General features: G+C 34.3%; 1 protein-coding gene across 1 annotated transcript in view; it reads right to left on the bottom strand.

Moving 5' to 3' along the window:
- Positions 1 to 6363: 6363 nt before the first annotated feature.
- LOC141507245 (polycomb protein EED-like) overlaps positions 6364 to 25026 on the bottom strand; it is a 52006-nt gene continuing 33343 nt past the window's right edge. The window contains 8 exon segments of the mRNA XM_074214719.1: positions 6364 to 6724; positions 7097 to 7170; positions 7827 to 7985; positions 8970 to 9075; positions 11092 to 11225; positions 15437 to 15528; positions 20938 to 21019; positions 21513 to 21638. Of these exon segments, the coding sequence (XP_074070820.1) occupies positions 6598 to 6724; positions 7097 to 7170; positions 7827 to 7985; positions 8970 to 9075; positions 11092 to 11225; positions 15437 to 15528; positions 20938 to 21019; positions 21513 to 21638 (900 nt within the window). The 3' untranslated portion in view covers positions 6364 to 6597.

The following is a 25026-nucleotide window of genomic DNA, read 5'->3' as shown; positions in this document are numbered from 1 at the left end:
TACTTTGGCGGCGGCGGCGGCGGCTGGGGCTCTTTCTCCCAGGAAGTTTCCAGAAGGAGGGTCTTGACAACTTTGCCGGCGAGCTACATTGTAACACCTATTGTAACACCCTGGAAGAGAGTCCAAAGTGCATCCTTGGGGGAATGAAGCCCATCCCACTTGAAATGGTTCTGGGAAGCATCAGCCAAGTGGGAGAAAGGAACGAAAAGGCAGAGCCTACTTAAAATGTATGAAGTCCAAAGCCCCAGTGAGCTCTCTAGGTAGAGAGGTTCCTGAGCCATTTATAGGGAAAGTCAGGAGGAATGTGCTGCCTTGGATGGGAAAAAAAGGGAAGAGGACAGAGGTTGGTCAGTGAGTTTGGTTTTTAATTCCTAGAAAAATTCTAGATCCTTTTATTAAAGGGGAAGTTTGTTAGAATCTATAAAAGGAAATGTTGCTCACTGAAAAACAGAATGATTAAAAAAAAATCATGCCAGAATAACCTTATATTTTTTACAATTAGACTAGTAGATTAGAGGAAACCTTTAATAGAATGCCTAAATTTAAGATTTTTTCTTCCACTACCCCTATTCTCTTTGATTTTTTAAAATTTTATTTATTCAAGGCATTGGGCTTAAGGTCACACAACTAGGCGATCTGAGGTTGCATTTGAACTCGGGTCCTCCTGATTCCAGGGTTGGTGCCCCTCTCTGATTTTCTTGACATTGTTGAACACATACTCATTGGTAATCTATTCTCCCTTGGTTCCTATTTTAAAAGTTTAACAAGGGGCAGCTAGGTGGCACAATGGATAGAGCACCAGCCCTAGAGTCAGGACTTATATCAAATCCACTCTTAAGACACTTAATATTTATTAGCTGTGTGACCTTAGGCAAGTGACTTAACCCCATTTCCTTGCCAAAAAAAAAAAAAAAGAAAATTAACACTTCTCCCAACATGGTTGCCTTCTTTGTCTCTTTCAGTGTTTTCTCATCTTTCTATCAATCCTTAGAAGTGGGGTCTCTCTGCAGAGGAGCCCTCCCTTGGCACTCTTTACCCCAGTCAATATTGATTTCATAGTCTTCCATTTACCATTTCAAGATGTTAACTAAATTCTGAACTTCACTAACATCCTCCCTAAGCTCTAGAACCACATTTCCAAATACTTATACATGGCACTGGAAACTTAAAAACTTAGTGAGTCCTAAAAGTGGATTCCAAAATGCCTGTTTCCCATGGTTCAAAGTTTGCTGTCCAGTACTTAATCCTTTCTGCTGCCTCCTCCCTTTTGAAAAGGGAAAGAACTGAATTATTTCCAAGTCTCAACTATTTCCTCCCTAAAAAGATGTTAGAACAGAGGTGTCAAGTACATGGTCCATTGGTTCCATGGCATTCCTGATTGCTCCAGAAGATTAAAATGTAATTGGGAAATAATTAACAAAATAAATAAAAATTCAATAAAATATATTACATTTTAAAACTAAGTTTTTTTCTTTGAAGTTTTATGATTGTAATAATTTGTCTACTGCTATGCATACTAAAAAGAATAATTTTCTACTTTCACATATCATTATTAGTGTTCATTTTGGAGGGGGCAGAGAAGTGATAGGTGGGAGTAGGGAGGCAAAGAAGTGATATGAGAAAATATTTGGTGGTCAGAGGAAGGAAGCTCTGGTAAAGTGGTTAGAAGAGCAACAATAGGAGGGAAGCACAGTTTGGCATGTGAAGCAGAAACTGGAGATGCTTGTCACACATAGAGGGCAAAGGTGAGCACCTTACAATTATATGAACAAAATGGTAAAACAATCCTGGCTAAATAGTGCTAGAAGTCTTGCTCATAACCAAGTTCTTATCTTTGGAAAATTGTAGGGGTGGCTAGGTGGTGTAGTGGATACAGCACTGGCCTTGGAGTCAGGAGTATCTGAGTTCAAATCCAACCTCAGACACTTAATAATTACCTAGTCATGTGGCCTTGGGCAAGCTACTTAACCCCATTCCCTTGAAAAATCTAAAAAAAAAGAAATGTGTGAAAATTGTATCCATCCTTAGTGGACAGTGGAAGAAAATGTTCATGAAGAATTTTATGGTTTTTTTTGTTTTTAGAAATTGAAGAACTATTAGTCAAATGTAGAAATGTCATTTTTCCTTTGCATGATAGCTGTTGTGATGCTGCAAATTATGTTTTCATTGGACAAAGTGCCTTGTAACATATTAAAGTCTTCATTATATTGTCCATTCCTGTGCATGGGGTTTGATCCTCAGGTGAAGCCCTGGGTTTAAGACAAAATTTCACTCAAGTTGGTGAAGTACCATGTGGCAAACAATCTTACTGGAATTCATATGGAAACTAGGCAATCAATCAATCAACAAACATTTATAAAGCGCCTATGTTCCAGAAAAGTGCGTAAGCCCCAGAGATACAAAAAGAGACAAAAAGACATTCCCCAACCTCAAGCTCATAATCTAATGGGGAAAACAAAGTACAAACATATATCTAAAGCAAGTTGTATTTAGGATAAATAAGGAACAATTAACGAGGGGAGGGGGAAGAGAAGGTGCTACAATTAAGAGGGATTGAGGAAGAAATCCTGTAGATGGAATTTTAGCTGAGATTTAAAGAAAACTAGTAGTCTGAGTGGAGGAAAGAACATGTTACAGGCATGTAGTCAGAGAAAATACAGAGCTGCAAGAGATGGAATCTTATTCATGGGACAGCAAGGAGACCAATGTCCTTGGATCAAAGAGTTTGTGGCCAGGAATAAGTTATAAGAAGACTAGAAAGGGGAAAGTGACTAGATTATGAAAGGCTAGGAATGCCTAATGATGCTGAGTTCCCCAACAGTAGAAGGGAGAAATGACTCAGTCATTGGAAAATGCCAGAACAAAAACTAAGTCGTAGAGCTTTGTTTTTCACGTTTTCACTTTGTTTTTTTTAAGGCAATGGGGTTAAGTGATCTGCCCAAGGACACAGAGCTAGGCAATTATTAAGTGTCTGAAGACAATTATGAACTCAGGTCCTCCTGACTCCATGGCCAGTGCTCTATCCACTGTACCACCTAGCTGCCCCATATTTTTATATTTCTAAACAGTGAAAATGAACATGCTGTTGCTGTCCTCCTTTTTCTGAGTTTTGACATACCCATTCTTCCTACAGTGTTTGACATGGAGTAAATGCTTGATAAATGACTTTTTCATTCATTCTTCCAATTTGTTCATTCTTTCATAGAATCTTGCATAATTTTGATATATACATGGGAAAAACCTTGTTGGAAGTGTTAAGCATTTTGCTCTAACAAATTGTTTATATGTATATATTATATATACACATATATGTATATACATGTGTACATATGTATATTTTAAAATGCTTTCAGAGATGTCAATCTCAAACGGAAACTGAGACAACAAAATGTGTATAAGGATACTCATGGACTACATGTTGACTTAGGAAACCAGCTATTAACTATGTTTTACCATCTTTATTTTTTAAAAATATTTCCCAATTATATTTTAGCTTGGTACTAGGCACTGAATCTTGTAAGCCACCATGCCCCTCCCCTTATAACTGTTCTTTATCTCATCTCACATCAGATTCCTCCACTTTCTTTCACTGACATAGATAGTTCTCCTTGCCAAGGCAAATTCCAAGCCATATACAAGTGATCAGGTTTTCTGGAGTAGATTACCTATTGTCTTCACTCTCACCTTCACTATCTTCTGGCTGTTTCCTTGTTATCTGTACACCTGTACACACATATTCATACTAGGTATTTTTCCTCCCAGTATATCACCTTTTTTACAGTTTGAAAATACTATTTTGATATTTTCACTTCCCTTCCTCTCTCAATTCTAAAATCTGGCTTTAAACCTTGTTTAGATTATACTGTTATTTCCCAAATTATCAATCATCTCTCAACTGTTGTTTCTCAATTCACATCCTTCTTGACTTCTTTGTAACTTCTGAGTCCATCACCCTCTTCTACAAGATGAGACTGGCTTCTCTTTACGCTTTTGTGACACTACTTCCTCAAAATTTTCCTACCCAGATTTTTTGCTGGATCTTTACGCAGGTTGAACCCACCAAGAGGCATGTTACCATGTTTCCTCTCCCCATCCCCCACTCCCATTTTACTTCAATAGTTCTGTTAAATCTGACTTAAAAGTTCTTCATAACCTGGTTCCTTTCTTTTTTGTCTACACACATTATCTACATTTCAGTCACATGTTAGTGACCCTAGCTAGACCTTGCTCAATACACTCCCATTTTTTTAACTACTTTCCTTTTTTTTGGATTGTCCCCTATATCTGGAATGCTGTTATTTCATCCCTAAAGTCTCAGAAAAAAAGTTCACCTTCACTAAGTTTTTTGTTTTAATTCTAAGTATTACCTCGTTTATCCTGCATAAAATTTTTTTTAAGGTTTTTGCAAGGCAAATGGGGTTAAGTGACTTGCCCAAGGCCATGCAGTTAGGTAATTATTAAGTGTCTGAGACCGGATTTGAACCCAGGTACTCCTGCCTCCAGGGCCGGTGCTTTATCCACTGCGCCACCTAGCCGCCCCATAAAATTTATTTCTATACATTTGCACACTATCTCCCTTATTAGAATGAGCTCCTCGAGGCCTGCTTGTATCTTTGCTTTGTTTCCTAGCACTCTGAACATTGAAGGGTACCTTTGTAATGGCTTAAAAATGACTGAATAGGAAAAAAGTATGTTTAGGTCAGTATGACTCCAAAAGAGATACCATTGGTATCTGGAAAAGAAGAATGGGGCCAGGTGTCAAAGTTCTTTAAATGCCAGAGGAGCTTATATTTGATTCCAGTGGGGAAAAAGGAGCCACACTTGGAGATTGCTGAATGGGGAGAGGGGAGAGGAAGGGAAGAAAAATGGAAAATTCATGAGGAGACCAATACTTTATAGGACTGTTACTGGAGAGGACTGGTCTGTAAGAAATATTGTGAAGTTAGAAATAACAAGATTTGGAAAGTAATTAGATATAATAGTTGAGGGTGTTGTATTTTTTCTTATGAAACACCAAAACACAAAGACTGAGGACCAAGAAACAACATTTTAAAAATCAAATTGAAATGATGCGTAATTATCTAAAATACTTTATTGTTAACAAATTTAACAATATAATTTTCACTGCCATTTATCATTTTAAAAGGCATAAAATTTAAAAGATTAGAGATATACTTTTGAAAATTTTACATCCTTCAAAGTAAATTTTTACATAATAAAATAAATTTCTCCTAACTTTCATTATAGAAATCAGAGATGTGCTCTTTGGGGAAAAAGCCTGGTCTACAAGATGTACACTCTACAAGATGTACTGTAAAGAATGCTGTGAAGGTAAGAGGGCAGGAGTTCAAAATTTGGTCTTTCCTCTTATTAGTGAGTATAAAACTTCAGACAAGTCACCTGACCTGTACTCATCTGTAAAATTATGAAACTGGAGCAGATGACCTCTAAGTTCTCTTCTTGTGCAAACTGTAATATACTAAAAGAAAAACTTCACATTATGCAGAAAACCTTTTAAAAGGTACTAAAAATTATTTTCCTAGACAAATAGCAAAAAATGAATACCAAGTAGTTATGACTACTTTTAACACTACAGCTTAACAGAAAAAGAGAAATATGTTGTCATCAGCAGAACAACTTGAGTGGACTTGATTGTTACAGACATTCCATCTTCCATATTCTTGAATAGATTAATACTACAATTCTTGTGCTCCTAAGCACTCTGTAGGAGCTGCTAGCCTTTAGAAATAAATGTCAATTGTTTATATAAAAATGGAGAAAAGGGGGGAAAAAAACTAAAACCAGTTAAGCATTCTTCAGTAACTCTGACTTGTAACTGTCCTTTTCTGCTTCTCAACTATGTGTCATATTTAAGCATTTTATCATAGCTTATTACTGCTTTACTGAACAAGGCTCACCTCAACAAGATTATCAATTCCTAAAGGGATGTCATGCATATCATAGCACACTCCACAGCTATGTGACACTTTTCTTTTTTTCAGTTCCCATTCTTCCACCCAGGATGAGATACATACTAGGTAAATATTTAAATTTTTTCTTCTAATACAGCTAAAATTTTAGTCCTATGATTTATATATTAAGAGAAATCCTTTTGACAAGCCATAATTAATAAACATATGCTATTATGGATAGAATTTCTTTCAATAAAGTACACAGCATTTATTCAAGTGTTAAGATCAAAATTACACTCAAAATTCATTTTGAAATGTAAAAGGGTCATTTAACTTTAATTTTTAGATAACTGCAACTTTATAAGAATTATCATAAAATAACAGAGTATAACTGTTAAATGCTGTAGAATATCTTTCAAGCACAATGAAAAATGAAAATGGACTCAATACAGAGAGCTTTACAAAAATAAATTTTTATTAAAAGCTGTAGAGTCTGAGCAGGAAGACAGTACAAAGAATGTAAACAATGTAAACATTACTACGTTCAGCTCAGGCTGATTGTACACTGGAAGAAGACAACACAATTCTAAATGCTAGCGATGCTCTAGGTGCTTTTACTAGCAAGACACAGTAGAAGATTATATTGTACACAGAAATTTTCTACTTTTAATTAAGAAAAAGTAATTTATCGAAGTCTATCCCAACGCCAAATGCTAGCATCATCACAAACAGCTATAAGAATACTGCTATCCCTGCTAAAACTGGTTTGTCTAATGGCAGCAACACATTTTGGATGAGTAAGTGTTGTACATCTGTGGGGGGAAAAAACAAAAACCATGAGTATAGCTTAAAACAGCACACAAAATACTGGTAGTAGCAATTATCATCTTCTCTATATAAAAACTCCAAAATGAACAAATGTTTTACAATAAAGTTACTGAGTTAGACAAACCACTTAATTTTAAGATAATATTATTTACTTTCACAGTTGAAAACTAATTTTTCCATAAAACTTAAGGGAAATCATCCATTTCAATTAATCTATCAATATTGCTTTAATTTAATAATGTCCATCTAAGGAATCACACATAAAAGGTTTGTTAAAACAATATACCATTTCCTGCTTCCTAAATTGCCAGAGAGATGGGAATAGGAGACCTGAGGAGAAATTTATGAATACTCACTTGGCTTTATGAGGGTCTTCTACTTCTAAATCCCAAACATAAAGTTTGCCAACTTGATTGCCCAATGCAAGCATCTAAAGAAATAAGTATAAATATATTCTATAAATAGAAACTTTTGGATATAAAGCATGCCTGAAAAATCATAAAAAGCAGACAATTTATACTTTTCTATTGAAAAAATAATCAGCACCCTTCTGTAATTCTATTCAGAATAATCTGAAAAGCATTACTTGGACTGCATGTATTATAGTTCATGTTAAAAGAATGGTAGCAAAAATTATCTAAAGTGATTCTTTCAAACTAGTGAAAGATATTTCAGGGTAATTTGCTGCCAACAATTCTTAACAAACTTTTATTCTGTTTAAATAGCTAACATGTTTCCCACCGTCTCCTCTCCTCTACGATTTCCTTTCATCTTTAAGAATTTTTCAGGCAAAGGACAGAAAACTGCTGAAGAATAACCCTTTAATCTTCAGACATAATAGCTGAGTAACAGGGGTTATTTGGAACAAAACAATACCCAACTGCCAATTTCACTTGTAATAAGCACTGCAGATGTTATGTAAACCCACAGAGTCAGTACCAAATATCCTCTGTAAGTAAAGAATGGAAATCAATCCACATACCCACATGGACATTCTAAAATAGACCAGAGGCACAATAAAATAAAAATTTCACTACAATTTTCTAAATATAAATCACTTTAAAAGTATGAAAAACAAAGTGTTACCTTCTGCCAGAAATCCATTGAAAACCTCATGTACCAAATATCACATTGACTATAATCAAATCGCCCAAGAATAGTAACATTTGATTCACTAGGTTTAATTTTATCTATCTCATCTTCCATTTTGCCAGGTTTCCAGCACACAATGGCATTTTCACAAGACTGAAAAACAGAAAGATGATAAAAGAAAAAAATTAAAAACAGGGTCTTGTTTTGTTCCCCCAATTATTACCCTAGCTAAATTTACAGAACTGTAAAATTTTATGACTGAAAGGGAACTTAAAATTAATTCAACCTCCTACCAAGGGCAAGAATTCCCTTTATATTTAAAAAAAGACTGAAGTAGGAGATAAAGAAATTAACTGATTCTGAAGTTCCATCATATTTAAGATATAACTCATACCTCACATCATCTGTGGACATTTTCAAAGCTCTAATTTCTGATAGAAAGTACAAGTTAATGATGATTCAATAGTCTGTTTTGAGACTTTGATAATTCTCCAAAGTCAAATAGCTACAGCTTTTAAAAATACCAAATGGTCTCTTTTTTAATGAAATAAACTATAAATTTTGATAACAACTAAATGGATTCAGAAGACTTTTCATAGTTCTTAGAGAAAACAGTTACACTTTCTGATTTCATTTTGAAACTCATTAATATCCACAATTATACTACTGCATACCTTTTTCATGATCTTTTACATTAATTCATCATATTTTTAAGACTACTTAAAATAGTTGAGATTGATTTCAAAATAGAAGGGTTATCAGGGTTGAGAATAATTAAAACTTCAACACTCTGTTTAATATTTTCTAAAATAATTTTGCAAGTTTAAAAAATACTCAAGACTCCTGGGACTAGTAGGTAAAAAAGAATAAAAGAAGCCCAGCAGAATAATTTCTAACACCACTAACAATCGTCAAGATTAGTTAAAATGTACGATTATTCTTTGCAAAATCAAATATTTTCCCTTGGTTAAATAAACTCCCTATTTTCTGCCAAAGAAAGAAAAAAAGGGCATTGAGAATTTGGAAATTGTTCCAAAATTTGTCAAGATTTATAATAAAACTAATTTTTTCAAGTGGTGAACTCCCTAGGAGCCCCAACACACACAAAGAAATACAGCTTAACAACAGCTACTATACCTTGGAAAGTATCAGATCTCCTAACCATCGCACACAATCGACATAATTCCTATGTATGTCTCTGGTTGAAAAGTCAGGGAAATGAACTTTCTGAGAAATAAATGGCCTGCAGGAAGAATGGATATGTCAAAACTCAAAAAAGGAGAACAGCAGTGGCACATTCATTTTCACTATTCAGAAATTAAAAGTGTGAAAAATAAAACACAAGAGGGTTGTTAAATCTCTCTTTGTTCTGACATTCTCCAATGGCTGAGTTCTTCCTATCTTATAATGATGGGGAGCTAAGTCACATTATATTCCTGATCAGTTTTAATATTCTTCCTTCAATTTAATATGTTTGAAACCAAGAATGTACCTGGAAAGATGGCAAATTCTTTTTTTCTTCTATTTAAACCTAGTTTTAAAGTGCACTAAAACCTTTGGGACAGTCTGTTTAATTATAGATGTTAATAGCTAAAAATTTAGTTTCAGTTTTTTGAACAGACTGAGATTTTGAATAATTGCAACAAATGAATCCCAGTCAGATATTACAAATCCAAATGTAACTATTCCAAATAACTACTTCATTTTAGAAAACCATAAAGGAAGTATCAACTCCCCAAAGCTATTTTTTATGCTACTTTAGATTAATGTAAGCAAACAAAGAGTAGAATTTAAATTAGCACAGAGGGGAAGGCATTTTGCCATATATTTTAAAATCAAAAAAGGTTGAAGTTTGGCTTTTTTTTTCTTCTTTAAACAAGAGAAACTACTATTTTTTGCTGCTAACTAGCTGTGTACAATTGTAACTCATTTCACCTCTATGAGTTGTAGTTTCTTTATATGTAAATGTCTAATGTCATATCTAGTTCAGTGATTCCACAACTTTTAGCTTTGATACCGTGTCAAGATTAAAGGCCAAGTCTATCTTTACAGTACATTATATTATGAGTTGTCATAATCAAAAATAGTTTTGGTATTTGTCAAGTTAAATTAAATGCCTTTTTTGGCAAGTAAATAGAGGATTTAACTCTTAAGGTGTTCAATGAAAAATGACCCTAACTAGAAAAATGAGCACACAATTTTAAGGGACAGTAATTTTTCTTTTATTTCCAGAAATATTTGTTAATAATATTACCAGGTTAATTAATTAGGTAGATGTTGCCAGGTACTCTTCCATTCTTTGGTTCTGCATTAAGCAAAGTTAGAGTAATTCTTTAGGCCACTAAGGAACTGAGACCAGCACAAACTGACTCAATCATTCTTTAAGATTTCTAGTTCTTAGGAAGATATTAATGTGAAAATTTAATTTATATAGTAGAGATTATATATATATATATACTCTTTACAATGGAAGAGTCACAACTTTTTAAGAAGTTTTAACAAAGGTTTAAAGAAAAGTCAAGAACTCATCTGACTTCCAATAGAATCTCTTCTGTTTTGTATTTGATTCAATTTTTTATAAGAATGGGAGATTATATGACAAAAGGCAATGACATTTGTTAGAAATTGAGACTTAAATATGAAAATCATGGACTATTTTTTTAAATAATGTTTTGTGTGGCACATGATTTACACTAAGCATGTGCTGAAATGAAGAGAAAATTTTTTTAAAGGAGTACTGGAAAAATATTTTGGAAGTTATTTTGAACTATATCCAACATGGGTGTCCAAAATCTTTACATGCTAAAATTAAAAGTTTAAATAATAGTTTTTCCTCAGACCATTGTTGAGCAGAACTTGAGATTTTATTGACCATGTAATTGAAGATACTTTTAAGTTTCTGAATTGCCATTTACTGTCTCCTATTTCTCCATAGTAAATAAAATATGGTAATATGAAGAGTTTTTTGTCCTTTATTAAAAACATCTAAGGACAGAGATCTAAGCATGATATCTAATTAAACAAAAATTTTTAATCATGAAAACAAATGACAAATTGAAAATGGATGAAAAACATGAAATAAATCAGATTATACAAATTAACCATTAATAAATTATTTTAAAAACTCACTTTCCAAATTTAATTTTTGAAGGGTTAAAAATGATTTTGTAAAAAGTAATAGCTATCACCCATACTTATAATTATCTGTTTTGCATGGGAAGGATTTTATTTCTTCTTAAATAAAGGTCACAAATGTTACCTGTTAGTTTTATTTGGGTTATAATCATAAGAATCCTTAATTGCATTCATCATTCTTTTTGAATTGATCCTCCAGAGTTTGAGAGAATGATCCATTCCACAGGACATTATTTTTTCACCAAGAAGATCATAATCCTATACAGTAAACAGTTTAAATAAAGAAAATAAGTTACAGTACCAAGTTATGCCAGCCAATTATCTAAATCTACCTGATGTTATCCAAAATAATATCAACTTAATATAAATTGTATTCCCATGGCTAATTTTGTAGGATCTTTTTCCAATTTAGTCATAGATTACAGATATGCCCATTAAGTGGGTCTTTCAACCTTTGCTTGAAGCTAATATATACCTTTTTGAACTTCTGTCCCCTGGGGCCAAGCAAAACAAGTCCAATCATGATTCTTCTCAAAAGACCTTCAAATACCTACACCTAGTTATGAAGCATCCCCAATATTTTCTTATCCCTAGGCTAATTATTAAAAATTCAATTATTACTTCAACTAACCCAAGAAAAGCCCTTCACCTTCCTGGTTGCTCTCCTGTGTAGACTCTCATGCATTTTCTTCACCTCAGATGCAGTCATACTAAGTTCAGCAGGCATTTCTCCTCAGTTCCTGGCAGCTATTCCTCTCTTAATGCAGTCCATAATACCATTAGCTTTAGTGTGTATGAAATCACACTAATGACTCTTTGGGAGCTTGCAATCTTTCAAAACCCACTCAATCTTTTTTTAGACAAAGTACTGCCTAGTCATGATTTTTTTTTTATCTTAATGTAAACTTCTACATTTATCACTTTCAACTTAATTTATTATGTTCAGGACATTTTAAATCCGTTAAAATGTTTTGGAAACAACGGTATCTGGGAAGCAAACATTTATTAAGTGACTAATATATGCCAGGCACTATGCTTAGCTCATTACAAATATTATCTCATTTGTCCTCTCAACAACCATGGAAGGTAAGTGCCACTATTATTCTCATTTTACAATTAAGGAAACTGAGGAAGACAGATGGTATCAGGCCCAATATGAACTTGGGTACTCCTTACAGAAGTCTATTCATTGAAATATGTCAGCAGATAAGAATATATACTTAAGTTATCACTTCTAGCTTTGTGTCACCTTCAATATACCAAGGCAGTAATAAAAGTATAAAACAGAATAATGTCAGATCTGTGGGACATGAGATATTCCTCTGAGTTTACTCAAACCATAAATTTGCCAAGTCCCAGTCACTTAACTAGCCACCTAGCTCACATATTGTGCTTTTTTTAAATGACAGAAGAATAAAGTACTAGGTAAATTTTATCTGTAGCTCATCCTGAACAATTTAGTGATGAAATCGTTTTAGTGTTGCGTGGGCTGTTCTCTTAATGAATAAACAATACTAATTCTTTGTGATCAGCATTTCCTTTTCTAGATATTCACCCAAGTCTCTTTATTACTTAATTTTAAATAAACTAAATTATAAACCAAAACTTTCTCATGTGACAGGCATCTTTTACAGAAGTTAGTAAAAAATGAATTTTCATTCATTTCTATGTGATGTTATATGAAACTCTTACAAATTACAGAGAACTGTGCACTTAAAAAGGCAAGGTCAATGCTTAACTCTGAATAGCAAGAAAGAAGGTTGACTGATTGATATTCGTCCTTCATTCTGGAAGAAAAACCATGACATCAGGGGAGTTGATGCCATGACAAAGCACATGAATTGGACTTGAGTGAGGGGGGTTGTTCTAAGTCACCAGTCTCACTTTCTCCTACAGAGTCACTAGGGTCCAGTGGACAGAGAGGACTCAGGATAACTGGAGATGGTTCTGGATGTCAGGCAAATCAGGATTAAGTGACTTGCCTAAGGTCACATAGCTAGTTAGTAAGTGGCACATGTCTGAGGCTGGATTCAAACTCCCATCCTCCTGCTTCCAAGGCCAGTGCTCTATCCTAACCACCCTTAGAAAGAAGGTACAAACACAAAACATCCCAAATAAAACTTTAAAAAACTACAAACTCAACCTTCCATTTTCTTCCCCATTAAAGTTTTTTTGAAGTCATGTAAAAAATTAAATTGACTGATATGACTCAACTATTTTGCATTTCTTTCTCACTGTGGATAGAGATGCTAAAAAGATGTCAAATGATGAGAAAACTATATTCATGAGCAATAGGTCTGTGATTATTTTATTTCTAGCAATCTGCTATGACCTCAAAACTTTTACTGTTGAGATAAATGGGGGAAATTATCACAGGTCAATAGTTAAAATATTTGCTTTCTGATATACAGACAAGGTATCTGAAATCCATTAATGATTAAATACTACTATAGAAAAAGCATTGTCTATAAAAAAGACATTAATAGGTATCAACGCCAAAAGAACAACCAAATCAATGCTAAATGCTATACTTAAAGATATTAAAACAATAGTTCTTCCCAATGTGTTTAATAGGAATTTCAATTCGGAATCATTTCCTAACCAAAAAGGAAAAAAAAAGAATTTCCTATTAATAAGGATACATTAAAAAATACAGTTTTGTGTGTTTAAGACTACTGCAAACATACTGACAAACCATGTTTTAGAAATGACAAACCATTTGTTTTAGAACTGAGTCTCCTGTCTCTTAACTCAGTTTAAAACCAAGTAACTTAGAAGTTTGAGATCTGAAAATTTGCAATTTCCTTTTATTCCATTCATTTAATCATATAACCTTTTTAATTTTAAAATATTAAGTGATGTGACTTGTACTCAATGTACAGGATGCCTAAGTTGATAAACTGTAAAAACAAGAGAAAAGCCTTAACACCTTACTTCTTTTTTGTTTAAAAAAACCTTTAAATAATATCTCTCAAAATAAATCTAAAATTCAATAGGGTCATGTATACATAGCTTTAAAAATATACATAAACTGCTTTAAAAAAATGCACCAAGTTCATTGACTTTATTTGCTAGTTGCAGCAGTGAAGAAAGCATGCCAAAACTTATTAGACCTGCTCATACTGTCTATGAAGCTCAGCTATCTACACGAAGTTGTCCCAGGCGGCAGTTTACAATTTCAATAACACAAAAGAATTGTCAATGCCAAAACCAACTTTTAATAATCCTGGTACTTCAGAAAGTCTGTTTAAAGCATCATGAAAAATGAACTTTCTGCTGCTATCAAATAACTATTTCTTTAAAGAATACTATTTCCTTAATTACAGGCAGAAGAATTCTTAATAGGATAACATTCAGAGAAATCTCAAAGTATTTACTTAAAATAAGACATTTTAATACTCAAGAGAAAAACAAAGCCGAGTGTTCCTTTTGAGAAGAGTAATTTCATAATCTATGTTAAAGAATCAATCCTATGAGATAAATCAAGGACTACTGAAATCCAAGAACCTAAAACTTTAATTCACAATTGGCTGCTTTGTTTCTAAGCATTTTACTTAGGAAAATCAATACCATCAAGGTATTCTTCCTTAGCTGGTAGTGCTAAATTTATGATCCTTGATTTAGGGTACAAGCTTGAGTTCCTTCATGTTGAGACAACTTCACAGTTCTGTTGCCACTTACAAAAATCCAGCTGTTTTTCATATAAGCATTTTGGATTAGATAAATTTTTAGCTACCACAGGAATTATACCACAAAGTGATCAAAATTAAGTTCAAAATCAAAATTCAGTTTGTTAAAAGTGAAATCCATTTAGCATCTATTACAATAATTAGAGAACAGCACCATATACACTTTTGAGAGATTGGAAGCTATTATATTATGTCGAGACATATAATTCACGAAGAATGGAAACAGCATCTTTTTGCAACACAAAATAGCAAACATGGTATTTTCTAAATTATTTAAATTCAATTTTTTGAGATAAAGATACCTTCAGAAGGAATTCCCTCTGAAGAAGCTTCTTCAATCCTCAGTGACCCTTGCTGTAGAATTGATAGTTTTAGAAAGCTGTTTGAGGCACTGAGAAGTGAAGTAACTTGCCCAGGCTTAAGGCCAGAATGTGGTAGAAGCAAAAAATGAACTGAAGTCTTGTGGACTTCTCCATCCATTAGGTCTATTCTATAACCTCATTTGAGAAGATAAAAATAAATAAGATTCATCAGGTAACCTATGAATTTCTTTTTTTGTTTTCCTTCACTATTCTCTCAAGATTTATCTTAAGGTAAATGAAGAAGAAATTCTACAACTACTTGCTTCATTTCACCAACAAGATTAAAATATATATTTGGATAAGTGAAATGATAGGCTGAAAGGCTCTACCATAGAAATCGCAAGCAAAGCTATCAGTGATAATTATTGACAAATAAATCTCAAATTAACAAATTACTGCCCTAAGGTTTTCTACTTACAGCACTTAAAACTTCATCTCTGTGCCCTTCAACACCTCCAAATATTGCAACCAGTGTGTCTGTTTGGATGTTCCACAGTCTTAAAGCATGATCTAGTATAAATACAAAAAATTTAAGATTAATCTTTAACATTTATTGTTTTGGTCTTTCAAATCTATCCCACCTAATGACAGGTAAGAAAATCTTATGGTAATTATCAAAATGATTTAGAGTTGTACTAGGTTTTCTTTGTACAATTAAAGACTACTTGAAGAATGGAAGATTCTTCCAAAACTGTAAGATCAAAAAACTACCTAAATTTATAAAATAACACTCCTTTTCAATTTTTTTAACAGTGTCATCATAAATCCTAATGAATCTGAATAAATTTCATTATAAGATCAATTTGAGATCAAAAGTTTATTTTAAAGAAAATTATTAACAGCTCAATTGTTTGAGGTATAAAGGGAAGAATAAAGATACAATCATATCTTTGAGATATAATTTTTAAAATTTTTATTAATTGAAGGCAATGAGTTATCCAAAGTCACACAGCTAGGCAATTATTAAGTGTCTGCACCTGAATTTGAACTCAGGTCCTCCTGACTCCAGGGTTGGTGCTCTATCCACCATGCCTACTAGCTGCCAAGTCATGAAATTTTTAATGCTCGTAGCTTGTAATAACTTTTCCCCAACAAATTAAATGGGGATGTGCCCTTGGTATGTTAGAAGATATCATGTTTAGCCATTTTATTAGAAAATACTAAAAAAATATATTTATACTTCTTGACATTAGACATTCTTCTTCACACCATTAGGCTCATCCTAAGAAACAGATGGAAATAAGCAGTGTAAGAAATCCATATAGCAAGCTGAAATTATGAATGACACAGGTCCCATTATACATAGCTTTGAAGTATACTGCTCTTCATATTCTAAAATCTAAAACTTGCCATTTCAAATTCTTCAAATGTTTCATTTTCTTTTAACATGTATGCAAAAAAATATATAAGTATGCTCAAAAAAAGCCAATCAGGGAATTTCAAGTATATCTTTAATAGCAATAATGTTCAACAATGTGTATAAACAGATAATTCTTATGCATCACCAGACTTTTAAAAATAACATTTTGGCAAAATAGCATTAATGGCAAACTTTTAGAATATTCCATTCAATTGCAACTCACTTTGAAAACTTACTTTGATAAATATTTTCTTTACCTTAACATGTATAAATGACAAAAAAAAAAAGCTGAGTTGAAAAGTTGTGCTAATTAAAGCACATTAATTAAAACATGATCTGTTACACATGGAAGTTCATTTGGGCCCAGGTACTCTTGCCTGTTCCACTCATCACTGCCAAGAGGGGAGGTGATGAAAAAAGTATTTCTACTCCTCTTACTTCTCAGAGGTGGTGACATGTGACACATTTAGGAACTGGAGGATCATAAAGGGATAAGATATGAAACATGCAAGAATGCTTCAAATACATATATGTACTTTACATTAAAACATTTCTGAAAAAAGTGCTTATAAATTGATTCATTTAAAATTCATTAGGGCATTTCTTTGCAAACTCTTTTTAACCTGAAGCACAGTTGGAGAATGGCCCTATTAAAAAATTATACTAGGCCATGGCCACAGAAAAGGAGAGAAAGTGGAATGAAAATACACACCAGTACAGAGTCTATGAGTATAAGTGACTCAATTATTTTAGGGAAGCAAAGATTTCCCATCACCAACTTCAATGAACCCAAGGCGAGTTTGAATGTATTCAGATTTAGCAGAAGAGACATGGATCAATGGGAGGTAAACATGCAGATATAATCTCCTTAAAAGCACAGTGTGCTAGAACTACATATAATTTACTGTCTAATGACACTTCATAGAAAATCTTTAATAAATCTATGATTTTGGGCAGAGCCAAGATGGTGACAAGGGATTGAGTCTTAGGAGCTCTCTGATAAAACTCATCAGCTAAGGACTCTAAACTTTCGAGAGACAGAACCCACAAGTGAGGCAGTTCTCCTACTCAAGGTAACCTGGAAAAGAGCAGAAAGGCTCTGCTCCCTGGGATCGGAGAGGCGGCCTGCCAGAGGGGTGGCCCGCCAGAGCCAAAGAACTTCAGCCTCCCGGAGGCAGCCCCCCGGGCGCTGGGAGAGTCTCCAGAGCTGCACCCTGAGGAGCACCAGGCACAAAGTGGGGGAACAGCGGGGGACCTCTGCCAGAGTGAGCACCTGAAGCCCAGCCCTCAGGAAACAGAAGCAGGCGGAACTGGTAAGCAGGAGCCTCCAGGGCATGAGCCCATTGAGTTGAGGGAGGGGGAGTGAAGAGAGACTGCAGAGCTCTGTCCTCTGCCCGGAACATGACTCTGGGGCTCTGACCACATTCAGATTCTGATCGCAGTCTAGGCCCCCCCCATAAAACAGCAGCCCCCCCCACCTCAGCCCCGTGGGAGAGGGGGGCACTTATGGTCATTCACAGAGCAGGAGGGAGGACAGAGCCTCACACACTGAGACCCTTGTGGGAGTGTCCCAAAAGCTCAGGAAGCACCCCCAAACCAGGCCCAGGCTGGGAAAATGAGCAAGCAGAGGAACAAAAAGAAGACTACTGAGAAATATTTTGCAAATGAGCCCAAGAAGGATCAAAATATTCGGTCTGAAGATGAGGAAGCACAAGCTCCTGCATCTAAAGACTCCAAGAAAAACAGAAATTGGGCTCAGACTATGACTATGACAGAGCTCAAAAAAGACTTTGAAAATCAAATGAGGGAGTTAGAAGAAAAACTGGGAAAAGAAAGGAGAGAGATGCAGGAAAAACATGAAAATGAAGTCAGCAGCTTAGCCAAGGAAATAAAAAAAATGCTGAAGAAAATAGCATGCTAAAAACCAGCTTAGGTCAAATGGATAAAACAGTTCAAAAAGTTATTGAGGAGAAAAATGCTTTAAAAAGCAAAATTGGCCAGATGGAAAAAGAGATAAGAAAACTCTCTGAGGAGAACAAATCCTTCAGACAAAGAATAAAATTCAGGGAGATTGATGAATTTACCAGAAATCAGGAATCAATACTCCAAAACAAAGAAAATGAAAAATTAGAAGAAAATGTGAAACATCTCCTTGAAAAAAAAACAACTGATATGGAAAAATTATTGGAATACCTGAAAGTCATGATCAGGAAAAGAGCCTTGACATCATTTTCAAAGAATTACTACAGGAAAATTGCCCTGATATTCTAGAAGCAGAGGGCAAAATAGAAATGGAGAGAATCCACCGATCCCCCCCGAGAAAGAGATCCCAAAAAACCAACCCCTAGGAATATTATAGCCAAGTTCCAGAATTCCCAAGTCAAAGAGAAAATATTACAAGCAGCCAGAAGGACAGTTCAAATATCGTGGAGCTGCAGTCAGGATCACACAGGACTTAGCAGTAGCTACATTGGAAGCTCGTAGGGCTTGGAATACAATATACCGGAAGGCAAAAGAGCTTAGAATGCAGCCAAGAATGAACTACCCAGCAAGGCTGAACGTCCTCTTCCAGGGAAAAAGATGGACTTTCAATGAACCAGGGGAATTTCACATGTTCCTTTTGGAATGGCCAGAGCTGAATAGAAGGTTTGATCTTCAGATACAGGACTCAGGTGAAGCATGGAGATTGGAGGGGGGGGGGGGGGAATATGAGGGACTTAATGAGGATGAACTGCATGTATTCCTGCATAGAAAAATAACACTGATAATACTCATATGAACCTTCTCAGTTAATAGAGCAGGTAGACACCTTTTATAGTTGAAGCACCGGAGAAAGCTGAATTTGAAGATAAAATATGGTGTAAAAATGGAGTCAATAGAAAAAAAAGGTAAATGGAATGGGAGAAAGAAAAAGGAGAGGGGGAATAGGCCAAGATATTTCACATAAAATTTTTTTTATTACAACGAGCTATTGCAATATGGAAGGGGGGAGGCAAGGGGGAATGAGGGAACCTTTGCTCTCATCAGAGATGGCTAGGAGAGAAAACAGCATATATACTCAATGGGGTATAGACATCTGGAGTAAGAAGGGGGGAGCAGGGGGAAGGGGGGTGTGTGAATAAAGGAGGAGAGGATGGACCATGGGGGGACAGTGGTCAGATATAACACATTTTCTTTTTTCTTGCAAGGGGTTGGGATTGGAAGGCCTGCCCAGGACCATAGGGCCAGGTGGACTCTGGGCCTAAGGGGTGGTATGGGGGCTCAGGGCTTCTTGGCCCCAGGACCAGGGATCTGTCTGCTGAGCCAGTCAACGACCCTACAGCAGAGTCAGAGTGAAAGGAGAGAGAAAATATAGTACATGGTAGTGGAGAAATAAGAAAGGAGGGAGCTGCAATCAGCAATGGCAACGGTGGAAAAATATGGAAGTAACTTTTGTGATGGAGTTATCATAAATAATGAGATCCACCCATGACAGAGTTGTTGGTGTTGGAACAAAGACTCAAGCACATTTTTTGTTATTATTATTTGGGGGAGGGTGCAGGGCAAGTGGGGCTGGATGGCCTGCCTAGGGCCACATAGCAGGGTGATCTTTGGGTGTCTGGGGCTGGATTTGGACCCAGGTGCTCCTGGCTCAAGGGCCAATGCTCTGTCTGCCACCCAGCCACCCCTACTATTATTACTATTTTATTTTATTTTGGGTCTTTTTTTCCCTTTTTTTTTTGGTTTTTGCAGGGCAGCGGGGATCGGGTGGCTTGCATGTCACACGGCTGGGTGATTGTTGGGTTTACGAGGCTGGATATGACCTCGGGTGCTCGTGGCTCCAGGGCTGGTGCTTCGTCCATTGTACCACCTGGCCATACCTACAATTATTAGTATTATTTTTTTTAATTTTAATTTTTTTTCTCTCCCCTTTACTTTTTTCGCCCAAGCAAGTCTATCTATATTCATGGGGTAGGAGGGGTATTTTGTTTACTTGTAAACAAGAATATTTTATTAATGTAAAAAAAATTTGTACAAAATGAGAATAAAAATAAATTTAAAAAAAAAAGAAAGGAAAAAATAAATCTATGATTTTGTAAAACAAGATCATACTATTTTAGCATTTTAGAAAATACATATTTCATAAATATGAATTAGATCATATTAATGATATCAAAAAGATTACAACTATATATAAAATTAAAGAGTGAAAAGAATCTTTGGTTTCCTGGTTTGTAAAATATGCTTTTAAACTAGGTGTAACATGCTATTGATGACATTCTTCAAATTATTAAAATAATTCACAATATCAGTCCCCTCTTATCTTTTACTGAATCCCCTGACACTGTTAACTTCATTTACTTCAGTAAAATGCCATAAGTAACTGTCTTCTTTTCAGAACTTACTTTAGTTTGACATTTCATCTATACTTATGTTTTTATTCCTTACTGCTTTAACATTTCTAAGATTTTTCAGTATAACTTTCAGTATAATTCTTGCTTAACTCTTAACTAAAAGGAAAGAAGAGCATGACTTCATTCACATATAAGTAGTCTTAAAGAAAGAGTTGCTTGTCTTACCTTTGCTTACTGAGAGGAGAAGATTTGGATCTCTTGGATGAAATTTCAGTTCATTAATAGCATTTCCATGGCCAACATAGTGCTAAAATAAAATTTAAAGATAAAGTTAATATCCCTAAGACAAATATTATTTGACAAAAATGGAAATCAATTTCATAAATGGGTCCTATGTGAACCTTTCAAAATCTATGTCCAAGTATTTAAAACTGAGATGAGCACAAAGAGTTAAAAAATCTGGGAGGTCAAGGAGAAGGAAATTAAAAAACCAAAAAAAATCCCTCTTCCTTCCTCTTTCCTTTTTTCTAGTATACTTTATCCAGACATTACAAAAATATAAGACTTAAAAATGGAACTCACATGTATTTTTATCCAAACACATGTACAATACTTTCATTTTAAGTCTGTCTGCTAAATGCAGTTTTAAATAACTTTAGTGCTAGGAACTCTTAAGAAAGTATAATCATTTTACCTAATACCAAAATTCAAAATTTCACTAGCTACAAATTCCTCATGACAAAGCTCCAATGACATACATTCAAAGAAAGTAAATCAGTGGTCTTAACCTGAAAACTTACCTTGATGCACTGCATTGTTATGGGATTAATTATCCTAATTATGCCTCTGGATCCAGCCACAGCTAGAAGAGGATGGCTTGTATTGCTATCATAAGTCCACGCACAAGTATAAAAGTTTTCATCAGCCTAAGAAAAAGTACTGTTAAGGAACACAAATATAAAAAAAAATTTCTAAACACTCATTTCATTCTCTGTGAAAGATGTATTGTATTACTTAACATTCTATAATTTGATTCACATATTCTGAAACTGCCTCTGAAAAGTACTAAACTCTTACTGAGTGAAAAATAATTCTTCTCCTATGTTGTAGTCATTAAAAATACAGACAATTTTTTCCTCTTTGTATTCCTGATTCAAACTAAGAATCTAATCACTTAAAATTCCTTTTCTTCAGTAAAATAAGAATCTGAATTACACACATGATTGAAAAATCATTCAATTATAAAATGCTACATTCAGAAGGGTGGGATTCAGTAATTACAGAGATTTCCAACTTCACTGGGCAGCTTACATGGTCTCAGGGTACATTATGTAGTCCTTTGCTCAAACATCTAAATAAGATTTAGAAAGTAATAGTTCAAATAGAAAATAATTGAATTTGAAGTCAGAGGATGTGGGTTTAAATCTTGGTTCTACCATTTATTTCATGTTATCTTCAACAAGTTATTTTAAAATCATCTCTGGTCTGTTTCCTTATTTGTAAAATGGAGGACTAGATAACACTACAGTTTCTTCTATTCTTTCTTTTATTTATGTATTTATTTATGTATTTCTGGTTTTTAAACATGCAGAATACATCACAGAACTCTCAAAACCAGAAATACAACTATATCTTGAGGTTCCTTCAGACCCTAATTCTGTGATTTTTTTGTACTGATTTTAGAAAAAGAATTTTATTAAATAAAATATGATGACAAAAACATATTCCTAAGCTATACCAGATCTCAAACTACACTACAAAGCAAAATAAACACAGTTTAGTAGTATGGTTCAATAAATCCAAAGGGCTCAGTTATTAGGAAATGAATTCACTTGATAAAAATTGCTGAATTCAGAATTACTATAAATATTAACAATATTAAATACTTAAATATGAGAAATAATGCAAACTTTTCACAATATGATACAAAGAATCATAGTAATGAACAAGCAATCATCTAGTATCATAACTTCATGCTGAGGAAAGTGGATTTTTTTTTTAGGTTTTTGCAAGGCAATGGGGTTAAGTGGCTTGCCCAAGATCACACAGCTAGGTAATTATTAAGTTTCTGAGGCCGCATTTGAACTCAGGTACTCCTGACTCCAGGGTTGGTGCTCTAACCACTGCGCCACCCACAGCCACCCCAGAAAGCAGATTTTTGATGTAGATTCCCATACGCTAAGAATACAGGATAAGAACCAAAGCTCAGGCAAGTAATGGAGACAATGGGTAACTCTGGGCAAAAAGAAAAGACCCCTGCCTTTAGAAATGAGAAGACCCAGCATGAGCAAAGGAAGCGCCCAGGACACTTCTACTGGTTCAAACCTGTAGCTCTCCCTGTTCTTCCACATTATGTTATTGATGCTTATCATTCTGCCAACCCTGAAAGAATAAGTTGATAACTATTTAAGGGTTTGTTTTCTAGGGATGGTTTTTGATAGAAATGATGAACAATTTAGGAGATAATAGATGCAAGAAAAGAACTTTCAATAGCTGAGCAACTACCTTTTGCTTTGTCACAAATCAATGGCTCTTCTGATAGCCTATGAGATACTATTTTGATACCATAAGCAAAAAAAGATGGTTTAAATCATTGCTAAAATGAATGCACACATTCTTCAGTTCATGTCACAATGACTTTTCTTAAATAGAATAACTTTATAGAGGCTTATAGGAAAGAATTTTACTAAATTATTATATGCATATTTTACATTAAAAAAACAGGAAAAAAGGACATTATCCTTACTCTAAAATTTTCATGAAAACAACCATATAGTATTATTATCTTTTAAACATTAATCCAGATGTAATGAAGAAAATCTTTCCAAAATAAATTATTTTTAAATGATGAAATTCAAGGGAAAAAAATCCTTCACAAAGTCCTACTATGATTCCTCATTATGGTATAGTAGAGAGCATGAATTCTTTAAAACTTTACTAGTGTAGCACAAGCATGGCAAGTCTAATTACATTGAAAATGATTTGAGTAAGGTACTGGGAGTAGACTAAGCTTGTTTCTGAGGAACAATCTAGCATAGTACAGAGAAGTTTATTTCAATTAGGCAGGGCACTTGACAGTTATATTATTGGCTGTGGCAGACTATGAAACAAAGGAAAACTACAAAGTGATTAGCACTACCAGCTAAGGAAGAATACCTTGATGCTATTGATTTTAGCAGTTCTGTGAAGTCTCAATCCATTTCTGCAACAATGGTAGCAGTGGAGCAAGAGAAATGCTAAGAATCATAGTTCTGAGAACATCTATAAAAATTCCCTATGCTGGTAACATTAAATATGAAATTCTTGTCCAACAAACAAATGAATATGCATCTGGAATAACAGAATCATAATAATTTTTAATATTACCACTATGAAGGGAATAAGGTTAAAATCAATAAAATCAATAAAAGATGTTAAATTGGTTAAAAAAAATAGAGAAGTTGCAGCTAAAAAGAGGACGCCTCCTTCAAAATTCCATTAATTGTGATAATCAACAATCTATCAAACATGTACAAAAACATAGTAAGAACCTCTTTCATTGATAAACTCATTTGAAGAAACTTGCTCTCCAGCTACTCCGGATGTTTGTGACAGCAAATTAATTTCTTTCTCCTTTTCCATTTTATTTTGCATTTATCTTGAATGTACTGATTTATTTATGTAGTCTCCCTCACTAGAATCTAAGCTCTACAAAACCAATGCAACCAAGAATGCAGAAAAGTTGGGAAACAATTTTCATAGTAGTATTTCTCAAAAAAGACTCATTTCTAAAATATATAAAGTTGAGTCAACCATGTAAGAATACAAGTCATTCCCCAACTGATAGTCAAACAATACGAACAGGTAATTTTCAGATGAAGAAATTAAAAACTATTTATAATCATATGAAAAAATATTCTAAATCACTATTGATTAGAGAAATGCAAATTAAAACCACTTGAGGTAACACTTCATATCTATTAGATTGGTCAACATGATAAAAAAGGAAAATGATCAATGTCAAAGGGGATATGGGAAAACTAATAGTTGGTGGAATTGTGAACTGATCCAAACATTCTGGAGAACAATTTAGAAATATGTTCAAAGGGTAATAAAACTGCAAACTCCTTTGATCCAGCAATACCACTATACTCTAGGTCTGTATCCCAAAGAGATCACAAAAAAGGGGGAAAGATCCTCATATACAGGTATATTAATAGCAGCTCTTTTTTGTAGTGGCAAAGAATTGGAAATTTAGAGGGATGCTCATCAATTGGAGAATGACCAAAAAAATTTTGATGGAGTACTACTGTTCTATAAGAAACCACGAGCAGG

This window comes from Macrotis lagotis, chromosome 1, assembly GCF_037893015.1.
Source record: "Macrotis lagotis isolate mMagLag1 chromosome 1, bilby.v1.9.chrom.fasta, whole genome shotgun sequence".
Taxonomy (NCBI): Eukaryota; Metazoa; Chordata; class Mammalia; order Peramelemorphia; family Peramelidae; genus Macrotis; species Macrotis lagotis.
This window is presented reverse-complemented; position numbering and strand designations above follow the sequence as displayed.